A 14647-nucleotide genomic window follows, 5' to 3' on the forward strand; every position below is an offset into this window, starting at 1 on the left:
TATATAAACCAATTAATAACAAAATCAAAGAAACACACCAACAATAATACAATAATAGTAGGGGACTTTAACACTCCCCTCACTGAAATGGACAGATCATCCAAGCAAAAGATCAACAAGAAAATAAAGGTCTTAAGTGACACACTGGAACAGATGGATATTCAGAACATTTCATCCCAAAGCAACAGAATACACATTCTTTTCTAGTGTACATGGAACATTCTCCAGAATACATCACATCCTCAGTCCTAAATCAGGTCTCAACCGGTATCAAAAGATTGGGATCATTTTCTGCATATTTTCAGACCACAATGCTCTGAAGCTAGAACTCAATCACAAGAGGAAATTTGGAAAGAACCCAAATACATGGAGACTAAACAGCATCGTTTTAAAGAATGAAAGGGTCAACCTGGAAATTAAAGAAGAATTGAAAAAATTCACGGAAGCAAATGATAATGAAAACACAACGGTTCAAAATCTGTGGGACACAACAAAGGCAGTCCTGAGAGGAAGATATATAGCAGTACAAGCCTTTCTCAAGAAACAAGAAAGGTCTCAGGTACACAATCTAACCCTACACCTAAAGGAGCTGGAGAAAGAACAAGAAAGAAACCCTAAACCCAGCAGGAGAAGAGAAATCATAAAGCTCAGAGCAGAAACCAATGAAATAGAAACCAAAAAGCAATAGAACAAATCAACGAAACTAGGAGCTGGTTCTTTGAAAGAATTTATAAGATTGATAAACCCCTAAAAGAAAAGAGAAAGGACCCAAATAAATAAAATCATGAATGAAAGAGAAGAGATCACAACTAACACCAAAGAAACACAGACAATTATAAGAACATACTATGAGCAACTCTACGCCAACAAATTTGACAATCTGGAAGAAATAGATGCATTCCTAGAGACATATAAACTACCACAACTGAACCAGGAAGAAATAGAAAACCTGAAGAGACCCATAACCAGTAAGGAGATTGAAACAGTCATCAAAAATCTCCAAACAAATAAAAGCCCAGGGCCAGACAGCTTCCCAGGGGAATTCTACCAAATATTTAAAGAACTAACTCCTATTCTCCTGAAACTGTTCCAAAAGACAGAAATGGAAGGAAAACTTCCAAATTCATTTTATGAGGCCAACATCACCTTGATCCCCAAACCAGACAAGGATCCCATCAAAAAAGAAAACTACAGACCAATATCCTTGATGAACACAGATGCAAAAATTCTCACCAAAATACTAGCCAATAGGATTCAACAGTACATGAAAAGGATTATTCACCACGACCAAGTGGGATTTATTCCAGGGCTGCAAGGTTGGTTCAACATCCGCAAATCAATCAATGTGATACAACACATTAATAAAAGAAAGAACAAGAACCATATGATACTCTCAATAGATGCTGAAAAAGCATTTGACAAAGTACAGCATCCCTTCCTGATCAAAAGTCTTCAAAGTGTAGGGATAGAGGGCACATACCTCAATATTATCAAAGCCATCTATGAAAAACCCACCACAAATATCATTCTCAATGGAGAAAAAGCTTTTCCACTAAGGTCAGGAACACGGAAGAGATGTCCATTATCACCACTGCTATTCAACGTAGTACTAGAAGTCCTAGCCTCAGCAATCAGACAACAAAAGGAAATTAAAGGCATCCAAATCGGCAAAGAAGAAGTCAAATTATCACTCTTCACAGATGATATGATACTCTATGTGGAAAACCCAAAAGACTCCACTCCAAAACTGCTAGAATTTGTACAGGAATTCAGTAAAGTTACAGGATATAAAATCAATGCACAGAAATCAGTTGCATTTCTCTACACCAACAACAAGACAGAAGAAAGAGAAATTAAGAAGTCAATCCCGTTTACAATTGCACCCAAAACTATAAGATACCTAGGAATAAACCTAACCAAAGAGGCTAAAAATCTATACTCAGAAAGCTATAAAGTACTCATGAAAGAAATTGAGGAAGACACAAAGAAATGGAAAAATGTTCCATGCTCCTGGATTGGAAGAATAAATATTGTGAAAATGTCTATGCTACCTAAAGCAATCTACACATTTAATGCAATTCCTATCAAAATACCATCCGTTTTTTTCAAAGGAATGGAACAAATAATCCTAAAATTTATATGGAATCAGAAAAGACATCGAATAGCCAAAGGAATATTAAAAAAGAAAGCCAACGTTGGTGGCATCACAATTCCGGACTTCAAGCTCTATTACAAAGCTGTCATCATCAAGACAGCATGGTACTGGCACAAAAACAAACAGACACATAGATCAATGGAACAGAATAGAGAGCCCAGAAATAGACCCTCAACTCTATGGTCAACTAATCTTCGACAAAGCAGGAAAGAATGTCCAATGGAAAAAAGACATCCTCTTCAATAAATGGTGTTGGCAAAATTGAACAGTCACATGCAGAAAAATGAAATTGGATCATTTCCTCACACCACACATGAAAATAGACTCAAAAATGGATGAAGGACCTCAGTGTGAATGGATAAAGAAGATGTGGTATATATACACACAATGGAATATCATGCAGTTATCAAAAGAAATGAAACCTTGCCATTTGCTACGACATGGATGGAACTAGAGGGTATCATGCTTAACGAAATAAGTCAATCAGAGAAAGACAACTATCATATGCTCTCCCTGATATGAGGAAGTGGAGATGCAACATGAGGGCTAAAGGAGGTAGGAGAAGAATAAATGAAACAAGATGGGATTGGGAGGGAGACAAACCATAAGTGACTTTTAATCTCACAAAACAAACTGAGGGTTGCTGGGGGGAGGGGAGAGGGGGGTGGTGTTATGGACATTGGGGAGGGTATGTGCTATGGTGAGTGCTGTGAAGTGTGTAAACCTGGTGATTCACAGACCTGTACTCCTGGGGATAAAATTATATGTTTATGAAAAATTAAAAATTTTTAAAAAAGTGTTGAATTTCTATATGGTAACAATGAACTATTAGAAAGAGAAATTTTTTTTTTCCCGGAAAGAGAAATTAACAATCTCACAATTGTATCAAGAATAAAATACGTAGGGATAAATTTAACCAAAGATGTGAAAGACTTGTACATGGAAAACTGTAAGACATTGATGAAGTAAACTAAAGAAGACACAAATAAATGGGAAGATACTCCATGCTCATGAATTGGAAGAACTGACATTGTTAAATGTCCATACCACCAATCTATGGATTGAATGTAATCCCTATCAAAATTCGAATGGCATTTTTCATAGAAATAGAGCAAACAATTCTAAAATATATATGGAAACCAAAAAGTCCCTGACTAGCCAAAGCAATCTTGAGAAAGAAAAACAAAGCTGGAGGGATCATACTCCCTGATTTCACTCTATTACATAGCTACATTAATCAAAATATTATTGTATTGGCCTAAAAACACATATGTCAATGGAACAAAATAGCCCAGAAATAAACCCACACATATACGGTATAACATGAACAGCTAGCTATCTCCTCTAAGCAGAAAAATGATAAATCAACAAGGAGATAATATTTTCATGTTTCAAAGTATCAAAAATATGAAGTTTTATAATTGGTGATACCAAAGCAGAGATTTAGGCATCCTTTTAACATTAGGTAGGATTTAAATTGAATAAGTCTTTTTGGAAAACTATTTGGACCTCAGTCAAAATTCTAATGTGTATAATTAACATTGAGTCCAGAACTTAATTTCTAAGACTCTGTCTTATAGAAATGAATATAGACAAAGATGTACAGATATAGATATTCATTTGCAACACATTAAAATTGGGAATCAGGAGCACCTGGGTGGTTCAGTTGGTTAAGCATCTGCCTTCAGCTCAGGTCATGATCTCAGGGTTCTGGGATCGAGCCCCACATCAGGCTTCCTGCTCAGTGGGGAGTCTGCTTCTCTCTCTCCCTCTGTCCAGGTAGGCTCCCCCATTCCCCAACTCATGCTCTCTCTCAAATAAATAAAGAAAATCTTTTAAAACATAAAAATAAAATAAAATTAGGAATCAACCAGTGTTCTGTATGCTAGAGGTTCAATTAGGGTACATCCTTATGCAGAATGCTATGCATCTGTTAAAAAGAAGTGTTTCCGGCATCTGGGTGGCTCAGCTGGTTAAGCCCCTGCCTCTGGCTCGGGTCATGTCCCAGAGTCCTGGGATCAAGACTCCATGGGGAGTCTGCTTCTCCTTCAGACCTCCCCTCTCTCTCTCTCAAAATAAATAAATAAAAATCTTAAAAATAAAAAAAAGAAGTGTTTCTATATATTCTGATATAGACAGTGTTCTAAGAGCTGTTAAGTGGAAAAGAAGAAATCAGAGGAACAATACATAAGGCATAATTGCATATATGTTAAGTTATATGTTTAAGGGCGCCTGGGTGGGTCAGTGGGTTAAGCCGCTGCCTTCGGCTCAGGTCATGATCTCAGAGTCCTGGGATCGAGTCCCGCATCAGGCTCTCTGCTCAGCAGAGAGCCTGCTTCCCTCTCTCTCTCTCTGCCTGCCTCTCGATCTACTTGTGATTTCTCTCTGTCAAATAAATAAATAAAATCTTTAAAAAAAAAAAGTTATATGTTTAAAATGTTATACATTTACATATATTTGCATTTGTATATATTTAGTAATAGTTGAGTTGCATTGTTCTAAAGATGCTAAAGAATTATCTCATTTCACAACTTATCTGTTCACCATTGTTACCAATGAGGAAACAGAGGCATGGAAAAACTAAGTAACTTTCACCAGATAAGATTTAAACTCAGGCATTCTGACTCCTGAATAACCATTAAACTCCAGAAAGAAAGAAAACTGGAAGGAAGCATAGTGTTGAGAGTACTTACCTAAGGAAGGTAAGGGGGCTTGGGGAAGGGGAATTTGCAGGTTTTTCATACATGTTTCTGTAATTGAATTTTTTACACAATGTGTTCATCATTTAATTATAAATATTTCTTTTAAGTTTTATAATTTTTTAAAAGATTTTCTCTCTTTGACTTAGAGCAGGGGGAACAACAGAGGGAGAGGGAGAGAATCTCAGGCAGACTCCCTGCTGAGTGCAGAGTCCGATGTGGGGCTCAGTCCCAGGACCCCAAGATCATGACCAAGAGTCCAATACTTAACCAACTGAGTCGCCCAGGTGCCCCTACTTATATATTTTTAAGGGGGGAAAGGTTTGCAAGGGACTCACCTTTGTTTTATTATGTAAGTGAATTTTAAACTAATTCATAATTAAGAAAAAGACGTGGAGAACTTTCCCCTTCAGACATTTTCCAGGCTCATCTGCACAAATTACGTGAGATGTTTGAGGTTTTTGTGTTATCTCTGTGGTCTTTAAATTTTTGATATTTCACTGGTAAGCCGCACCCTGATTTCATTACCATAGATAACCCAGTTAAATATTAAATGTCAACAATCACTCGGCATTTTACAACCTAGCTGTTGTTATAAAAGTAAGGATTTCATATGCTTCCTAACAGGTACTTGAAAATGGAGCTGGCTTGGAATTCAGTCTTTATTGTCCTCCTAAGCTTTTCATGCCGGGGATTAGATTGGGAATCCGACAGAAACTTCATTTCAGCTGCTGGTCCTCTCACCAATGCCTTGCTGTACCAGAGTAGTCCACTGGGAACCCCGGGTTCTAAATTTGCAGCAGAGGATGAAAGCATTTATGTTTGTCAACAACCACTGCCTGCTTTCCTGCCAGAGTACTTCAGGCGTGTTCATGCCAGTGGGATCACCCATTATAAAGTATTTCTGCCGTGGGCACAACTTCTCCCAGCAGTAAGCTCTGAGAATCCAGACAACAAAGCAGTGCAGTGCTACCAGCGGTTCCTTGAGACCCTCAAGACTGCACAGCTTCAGCCCCTGGTTGTTCTGCATCACCAGACGCTCCCTCCCAGCACTGTCCAGAGAAGTGAAGTCTTTGCCAATCTCTTTGCGGACTATGCCTCATTCGCCTTCCACTCCTTCGGGGACCTGGTTCAGATCTGGTTCACATTTAGTGACTTGGAAGAGGTGATGAAAGAGCTACCCCAACAGGAATCAAGATCTTCACGTCTCCAGACCCTCGCTGATGCCCACAGAAGAGCCTATGAGATTTACCATGAAAAATATGCTTCTAAAGGTAAGTCCACACAACCCTGATCTGATGGCTGACCCCCACCGGCAGTCTTCATCACTCACCTTCTCCCAGCCTCCTCACAGTAGGACTTGACATTTCTTCCCACTCCCCTTCAATAATCTTGTCAGATGTATTTATTAGTGAGAAAATAACATGGTACTGGAAACTTCCCGATGGAGAGAGGCAGAGGTGGCTTAGACTGGATAGTGCCCAGCGTTTCCTTTGAAAATATCTTTTAGGGCGCCTGGGTGGCTCAGTGGGTTAAGCCGCTGCCTTCGGCTCAGGTCATGATCTCAGGGTCCTGGGATCGAGCCCCACATCGGGCTCTCTGCTCAGTGGGGAGCCTGCTTCCACTTCTCTCTCTGCCTGCCTCTCTGTCTACTGTGATCTCTCTCTGTCAAATAAATAAATAAAATCTTTAAAAAAGAAAAGAAAAGAAAATATCTTTTAAGCCCTCCTTCCCCAGTCTTGAGTCCGTGCCATCACAGAGTATATTTTTGCCCTTCCTTCTCTAGTCCTCCCTTCCTGACTCTCCAAGGCTTTAAGATTGTCTGTCCTCCCTCAGGCTCCCCTTTTTCTCATGCAAAGCAAGTTATGCATTCTAGCTGAAGTTTTCATTCCAGCAAAGAGGACAGATAAAATAGTGATATGCTGATAGGTGGTGAGAAGAATGTAATAGCAAGTGTCCATATTCCTGCTTCAGAGCTAATTCTGATTCAAGTTCTGATTCAGTAGGTTTGGACAGGGCCAGTACACGTGTGATTTTAATAAATTCCTAGGTGAATCTGAAGTTCACTAATTTTAAGAACAAGTTTTGGATTATATATGCTTTCTGGTTTTTATTATGTACTATATGTATGTTTGTATATGTAGTAAATAACATATATGCATATTTGCATATCCTACTTTCTAAACTTAAGGTATTTTATGAGTATATTCTTATTTTACTAAAAAGTCAGTGAAAGAGAGAATGAGTTTTTTAAAAGATTTTATTTTATCTCTCAGAGAGAGCACTAGCAGGGGCAGTGGGAGGGAGAGGGAGAAGCAAATTCCCCGAGGAGCAAAGAGCCTGATGCAGGACCTGATCCCAGGACTCTGGGATCATGACCTGAGCTGAAGGCAGACACTTAACTGACTGAGCCACTGAGGCACCCCAAGAGCATGATTTTCAGTGTTCTTATAGATTCTCATCATATGAATGGACCGGAGTTTTAACTATTTCTCTCGTGGGGCACCTGGGTGGCTCAGTCAGTTAAACTCAGGTCATGATCCCAGAGTCCTGGGATCCAGCCCCCAGTAGGCCTTCCTGTTCAACAGGGAGCCTTCTTCTCCCTCTCCTCCCAGCTTGCGCTCTCTCTTTCTCTCGCTCTCTCTCTCTCTCAAATAAATAAATAAAATCTTTTAAAAAATAAATTAAATAATACATATATATATATATATATATAAATGAGAGAAATATTTATTTCTTTAAAGATTTTATTTATTTATACGAAGGAGAACAAAAGGGAAGAGGGTCAGAGGGAAAAGCAGACTCTCTGCTCACGGGAAGACTGATGAGGGCCTCAACCCTGGGACTCCAGAATCATGACCAGAGCTGAAGGCAGAGGCTTAACCAACCGAGCCACCCAGGTGCCCCATATATATTATTTATATGTAAGTTTATTTAATTTTCACCATTATGAATTACATCACAATGAATGTTCTTATATATAAACCTTTTTCTACCTTCCAATTAATTCTTTCTGATTCTTAGAATTGAAATTACTAGGTCAAAAAACGTGGATTCAGGGGCGCCTGGGTGACTCAGTGGGTTAAAGCCTCTGCCTTCAGGGGCGCCTGGGTGGCTCAGTGGGTTAAGCCGCTGCCTTCGGCTCAGGTCATGATCTCAGGGTCCTGGGATCGAGTCCCGCATTGGGCTCTCTGCTCAGCAGGGAGCCTGCTTCCTCCTCTCTCTCTCTCTCTGCCTGCCTCTCTGCCTACTTGTGATCTCTCTCTGTCAAATAAATAAATAAATAATCTAAAAAAAAAAAAAAAGCCTCTGCCTTCAGCTCATGTCATGATCTCAGAGTCCTGGGATCGAGCCCCGCATCCGGCTCTCTGCTCAGCAGGGAGCCTGCTTCCTCCTCTCTGTCTGCCTGCCTCTCTGCCTACTTGGGATCTCTGTCTGTCAAATAAATAAATAAAATCTTAAAAAAAAAAAAACAAAAAAACGTGGATTCTTTAAGAACTTTAAAGCATGTTGCTAAATTCCAGAAAAGTTTTAATAGTATATACCAATAGCTATAAAACTGCTCTGACCCTATTCAGCCTGTCTTCGATGATATAATCATTTCTGTTATTGGTAATTTGACAGCTGAAAATTACTATCTCCTTATATGCTTCATTCGCATGTATTTGATTATAAAGAGATCAAACTCTTTTTTTCTATGTTAAGAATGAAAGCAGGGTAAGAGAAGAAAGAGTATGAGTGTGAACAGGGCCATTTCAGATAGGGGTGTCAGGAGGGTTGTCCTCAGAGAGGACAGCAAGGGAGGCAGCAAGCCAATGGATAGGAGAAGAGGATTCCAGGAGAAGAGCCCCTGCAGGGGGACAGTGACGAGCCCAGCGGTCAGTTTAGTGAGCTAGGAGTAGTGGATGAGAGATGCGGAGAGGCTGAACTTGAAACTGGAGTCTTTGGAAAGAAGAAGGAACCTTCCTTGGAGAGGGTGAGCAAGTAAATGTTTGTTGGCTGTAATTCTATTGAAGAAGCAGTGGGTAAATGAACTTCGAAAGAAGGCAAGACTGAACTTGGTTCATCTCAAACAGAAGAAAATCTATCTTGTTTTGAAGACAAACTCCATAGACTTATTTTGATTATAAAACTATATAAACATGTTATTAAAATGTTTGCAGAGCCCATTTTAAATCTTAATCAGGTTACTAAAGACTGTTTCATAAGCTCATATTTTCCTTTTCTTCTGATGCTCATTCCTCCCATCCTTCATTTTGTGTTTCATCAATATCACTAGATTTCTACCCCATTATAATGCAGGACATAAAATAAATTCTCTTTCCAGTTTCCCTCCTATTCAGAAAGGTGGTTTTTCTTCTTTCTCTCTCTTATTCTCCTCTCCCTTGAACAAAAGTGCAATCCTTTTGTTCTTTGTAAAATATATCACCTAATATACACAAAAAATTGTATAAAATATGTTGGTTAAAAGCAAAATACTATAAAAAGATAGTATACTATAAAAAGATTACTGAAGCCTTTTTTTTTTAAAAAAAGCAAAATACTATAAAAAATACTCATGGAGTGACCTCTCAATAGAATTAAAATAGTATTAAATGGTAGTATTTAATACTAGTATTAATATAGTAGTATTAATATGTAGTAGTATTAATATCATAGTATTAAAATAGAATACCACCTTAGATCAACTAGGATGACTGTAATAAAAACAAAACATACAAAAAGAAGTGTTGGTGATGATGTAGAGAAATTGGAACCCACACCACTGAATGGGAATGAATGATGGGAATGAATGGTGGAGCAGCTGCTTTGGAAAACAGTCTGGCAGTTTCTTGAACAGACAAACTTCAGAGTTACCCTATGACTCAATGATTTGTCTCCTAGGTATATGTCCAAGACATATACATTTGAAAACAAATGCCTGGGAGAAAACTTACCACAAACATTCATAGCAGCATTTTTCATAATAACCCAAAGTGGAAACAACCCTACTGTCCCTCAACTGATGGATAAACAACATGTGGTGTATACATAATACCCAAAAAGGAATGATATGTGGCACAACACAGGTGTACCTTGAAGACATGAAGCTAAGTGAAAGCAGCTAGTCAGAGAAGACCACATACTGATATGATTTCATTTATATTCAATTTCCAGACTAGGCATAGAGATGCTACAGTAGTATAGCAATGTCTAGGGCTAGAAGAGAGAATGGAAAGTGACTGCTAATGGATAAGAAATTTCTTTTTTGATGAAACTGCTTTAGATTAGAGGCACCTGGGTGGCTCAGCTGGTTAAGTGACTGCCTTCAGCTGTGGTCATGATCTTGGAGTCCCAGGATCGAGTCCTGCATCGGACTCCCTGCTCAGCACAGAGTCTGCTTCTCCCTCTGACCCTTCCCCCTCTAGTGCTCGCTCAGTCTCACTCTCTTTCTTGCAAATAAATAAATAAAATCTTTTAAAAAAAGAAATAGTGGCTATAATTGTACAACTTTGTGACTATACTAAAAACCATTGAACTGTATACTTTTTTTTTTAAGAGAGAGGGGGAAGAGCAGAGAGCCAGATGTGGGGCTCAATCCCAGGACCCTGAGATTATGACCTGAACCGAAGGCAGAGGCTTAATCCACTGAGCCACCCAGGCGCCCCGAACTGTATACTTTAAAGGTTTTATTTTTAAGTAGTTTCTGTACCCAGTATGGGGTTCCAACTATCATTCAGCCCTAAACAACCACTAATTAACTTGCTGTCTCTATAGATTTCCTTGTTCTGAACATTTCATATGAATGGAATAATACAAAATGTGGTCTTTTGGGACTACCTTTGTTGGGATTTGTTGAATGTTTCTATCATGGATAAGGCTGAGATTATGAGTTTTAGGAAGGAAGATTACAGAATAAAGTGCTATTTTCATCATATCATATCAAGGGTACATACTATCAACATGATTTATACTGTTGATGTTGACCCTGATCACCTAATTGAGATTGTAGTTGTCAGGTGTCTCTAGGGTAAGGTTACTCTTTTTTCCTCCTTTCCATACTGCATTCTTTGGAAAGGAGTCACCATACAGAGCTCACACTTAACGATTGGGAAGTTATGCTCCATCTTTTTTTTTTTTTTTTCTATTTTTTTAAGTAGTCTCCATGCCCAATGTGGGGCTTCAACTCACTACTCTGAGACCAAGAGTTGGATGCTCTGAATACTTGGATTGCTCAGATGGTTAAACGTCTGCTTTCTAATAGGGTCATGATCTCGGGGTCCTGGGATTGAGCCCCACATTGGGCTCCCAGCTCAGTGGGGAGTCCGTTTCTCTCTCCCTCTGCCGGTCCTGCTTGTGCTCTTTCTCTCTCAAATGAATAAATAAAATCTTTTTTTTTTCATACATATTCAACAGATTTATTTAAAAAAATGAAGAGGCTGGACTTGGATGTCTCAGTGATCTAAAGGAATAAATGAATTTGTAGTCTAATCTATACAGTTTCTCTCTGGCCCAAATAAATATCAAGGAAAATTTCCAATTATTTATCATCCAGAAATCTGATTAGATAATAATATTTTCTTTTTTTTTTCTCTTCTTTTTAAAAATTTTTTAATTTTTTATAAACATATATTTTTATCCCCAGGGGTACAGGTCTGTGAATCACCAGGTTTAAAAATCCTTTTTAAAAAAAGTTAAAAAAAAAAAAAGAGAGTTGGATGCTCTACCAACTCAGCCAACCAGGTGCCCGAGTTATGCTCTCTCTAATAAGTAGTTTTTGTAAGATCTTTTCTAGGGGCACCTGGCTAGTTCTGTTGGCTAAGCATCTGTCCTGAGCTGAGGTCATGATCCCAGCGTCCTGGAATCAAGCCCTGGATCAGTCTCCTTGCTCAACAGGGAGTCTGCATCTTCCTCTCCCTCTGCCCCAGCTCCTGCTCTCTCTCTCTCTCTCTCTCTCTCTCTCTCAAATAAATAGAATTTTTAAAGGAAAAAAGTTATTTTTGGGTGCCTGGGTGACTCAGGTCATGATCCTGGGATCCTGGGATAGAGCTCCGTGTCGGGCTATCTGCTCAGCGAGGAGCCTGCTTCCCTTCCTCTCTCTCAGCCTGCTTGTGATCTCTGCCTGTCAAATAAATAGACAAAGTCTTAAAAAAAAAACTTAATGGTAAATTTTATGTTATATATGGTTTACCAATTTTTAAAAAACTATTTTCTAATCTTTCTATATTCATTATTGTAAACCTCACATTTATGTGTTCACTGTGCTGCCACTGGGGAGGATTCAATAGAAGAGAGGATTCTTGGCAGAAATGGAGGTTGGGGAGAGTGGGAACTTGCATCTCATGGGAAGAGTAGAATTGCACACAGCATCCCCCACTTGTACAACAGTAGGACACAACCCTGGATAACACTAGTAATACCAGCCTCCCAACACAGCAGTAGTAACTTGAAGCATTGATATTGGCAGTTCAATATTGGCCAGATTACTTTTATTGGCTCATTTGAGGCAAAGGTGGAAGGAGCAAAAGGAAAGGGGTTATTTTCTGTAAAAGACTACAATGGTTTTTAGTGGAATGACTTCCCTTTGTGGTGGAAACAGGTGAGCTTATCCTTTAGTGAGGTCTAGCAATACCTAGAAGGAACATGAATTTACACGATGCTATGCAGTGATTTTATACACAGGTTTAAACAATTCTCAACCCACAGCAAATACCAATTTTGAGCTCTATATACATGAACACCTATCTTTAATTACATCCAACAAAAATTGCAGGATAAATTATCCTAAAGCAGAGTAATTACCCCCTTCTCAGTCCCATACAAAACATAAACTGCAAGCTCAGAGTGAGAATCTGGTTTTGAGCAATCTGCATTTTGCAGTATTTTAGGAGGTCTAACTGCTCGCACTGGGAATAACTTGGCAACCATGGTTGGGAAGTTTGATTATTTTGTATGATGTATGAATTTCTGGAATGTCAAGTACATTTATTCACTCTAATTCTAAAAGCGGCTTGCAGAGTCAAATAAAAATGATTAACTGTACTACTCTTGTTTCATTTATTGGTCTAGAGATGACACTAAGCTGTACATTTTAAAATGTTCAGCACAAACTGTACGTTCCAGGTGCGCTGACGTGATGAAGAATGAAAGCACGGATATCTGTGCAAAGGAAAGGGGCCCATCAGGCACAATCACTAAGTAACTAGATAATAATTCTATCTTATCAGAACGAGGACTGAATGTCTCTAAGTGATATTCCCTACGCAGAAGATTTCAAAGTTCTATCGTGTTTATCAAAGTAAAGCCCATTTGGGGGCACGTGGGGGGCTCAGTTTGAACAGCGAGCGACTCTTGATCTTGGGCATAGAGATCACTAAAACAAAACAAAGCCAAGCACTCTTGTAGTTGTTAGCTGTGGTTCACTGTCTCAGGACAGCTTCCTCCTCTAGAGAATCTGGAGAAAAGTGAAGTCAGGAAGACAGCCTGTTTATCTCCCAAACTCCAGTACCATTCCGTTTTTGCTTAGTGGTTCCAAACCCCCACGTCTGCTACGCACCCAGCGTTGAAGGTGGTATCTGGAGGGATTGAGGAAAGGTTTTACATTTTGCCCCTCAGCGAGCACACAGTGCAGTGGGAAAGACTCAGACGCATGCCGGAGCGCTAGCGCGCAAGGTGCACGGCTGAAGACGCCCGCGTCCGCGGTGGCGTGTTTATGGAAACACAGTGTGAGGGGAGCACCTGGGAGGCACTTTAAAGCGCACTCGCTGTGGGGCTCAGTCTGCCCACAAGCACGCGGAGGATTGAGACGCACTCGTGTACCAGCACCACTGTAGGTCATCAAATATCAAAGCACGTAGGTACCCGCTTCAGGTGTTTACGGTTCCTCCGCTTTTTTGTTAACCCTTCCGTGCATGCGCAGTGGGGGCGGAATGGCCGGTGTACAGGGAATGAGCACCCAGCCTTCCAACGAAGGTGAGGAAGCAGTTCTCCCCTCACAGCCTTCTACACTGTGAAGGGGCAGGGCGTGGTCATTGATATTATTTTTCTAAAAGACGTAGAGGTGTCTTGCGTTTCAGGGTCCCGTTTTAGAAGAGACCTTCTTTAAGGGGACTTTGCTGTTTTTAAAGCCACCTTGTTATCCAAAATCTTTCAGCAAGGGTAAGTCATGTAAGTGATTTTCTTCAGAAATCTCGCCTCATCCTTTTTTAAAGGTTTTACTTATTTTACTTGACACAGAGAGAGCCCAAGCAGGAGTAGCAGCAGAGGGAGACGGAGAAGCAGGCTCCCCACTGAGCAGGGAGTCCCACACGGGGCCCAGTCCTGAGACCCCAGGATCATGACCTGAGCAGAAGACAGACGTTTCACTGACTGAGCCACCCAGGTGCCCGGTTCTTTTTAAAGAACAGGAAAGGAGTCCCCATGCAGCTTCCATGGTCGCAGCTTCCATGGTCCCAGCGTCCCTCCTCACTCACCTGCAGCGGATTCCTCTGGTTGCTTTTAGGTGGAAAGCTCTCTGTGGTCCTGCAAGCTGACGCCCTCTCAGAGCTCCTGCTGGAACCGTCCACATCTTCGCTTGCCAAGGTGATGACAGCCCCTCAAAAGAGCATTTGTAACCTCTGAGGAAAGTTGGGATTTTAATTTGAGAGCACAAGAGAAGTTTTCGTCTGTTGGCTTGACATTTTTAAAAGTGCCTCTTCTGAGTGTGGCCCATTCTCTAGATTCATGTTTACAAACAAAATGTCATTTGTTGCACTCTCAGCTCTTGCCTATGCAAAAAAGTCCAACACCTCTGTTTGCTTTTTTTTTTTTTTTT

General features: G+C 40.0%; 1 protein-coding gene across 1 annotated transcript in view; it reads left to right on the top strand.

Annotated features, from left to right (window-relative positions):
* Window positions 1-5491: 5491 nt before the first annotated feature.
* LCT (lactase) overlaps window positions 5492-14647 on the top strand; it is a 56005-nt gene continuing 46849 nt past the window's right edge. Inside the window, exons 1-2 of the mRNA XM_059394376.1 lie at window positions 5492-6128; window positions 14336-14415. Coding sequence (XP_059250359.1) covers window positions 5492-6128; window positions 14336-14415 — 717 coding nt within the window. The remainder of the gene's footprint in view (window positions 6129-14335; window positions 14416-14647) is intronic.

Source organism: Mustela nigripes, chromosome 3 (assembly GCF_022355385.1).
Source record: "Mustela nigripes isolate SB6536 chromosome 3, MUSNIG.SB6536, whole genome shotgun sequence".
Taxonomy (NCBI): domain Eukaryota; kingdom Metazoa; phylum Chordata; class Mammalia; order Carnivora; family Mustelidae; genus Mustela; species Mustela nigripes.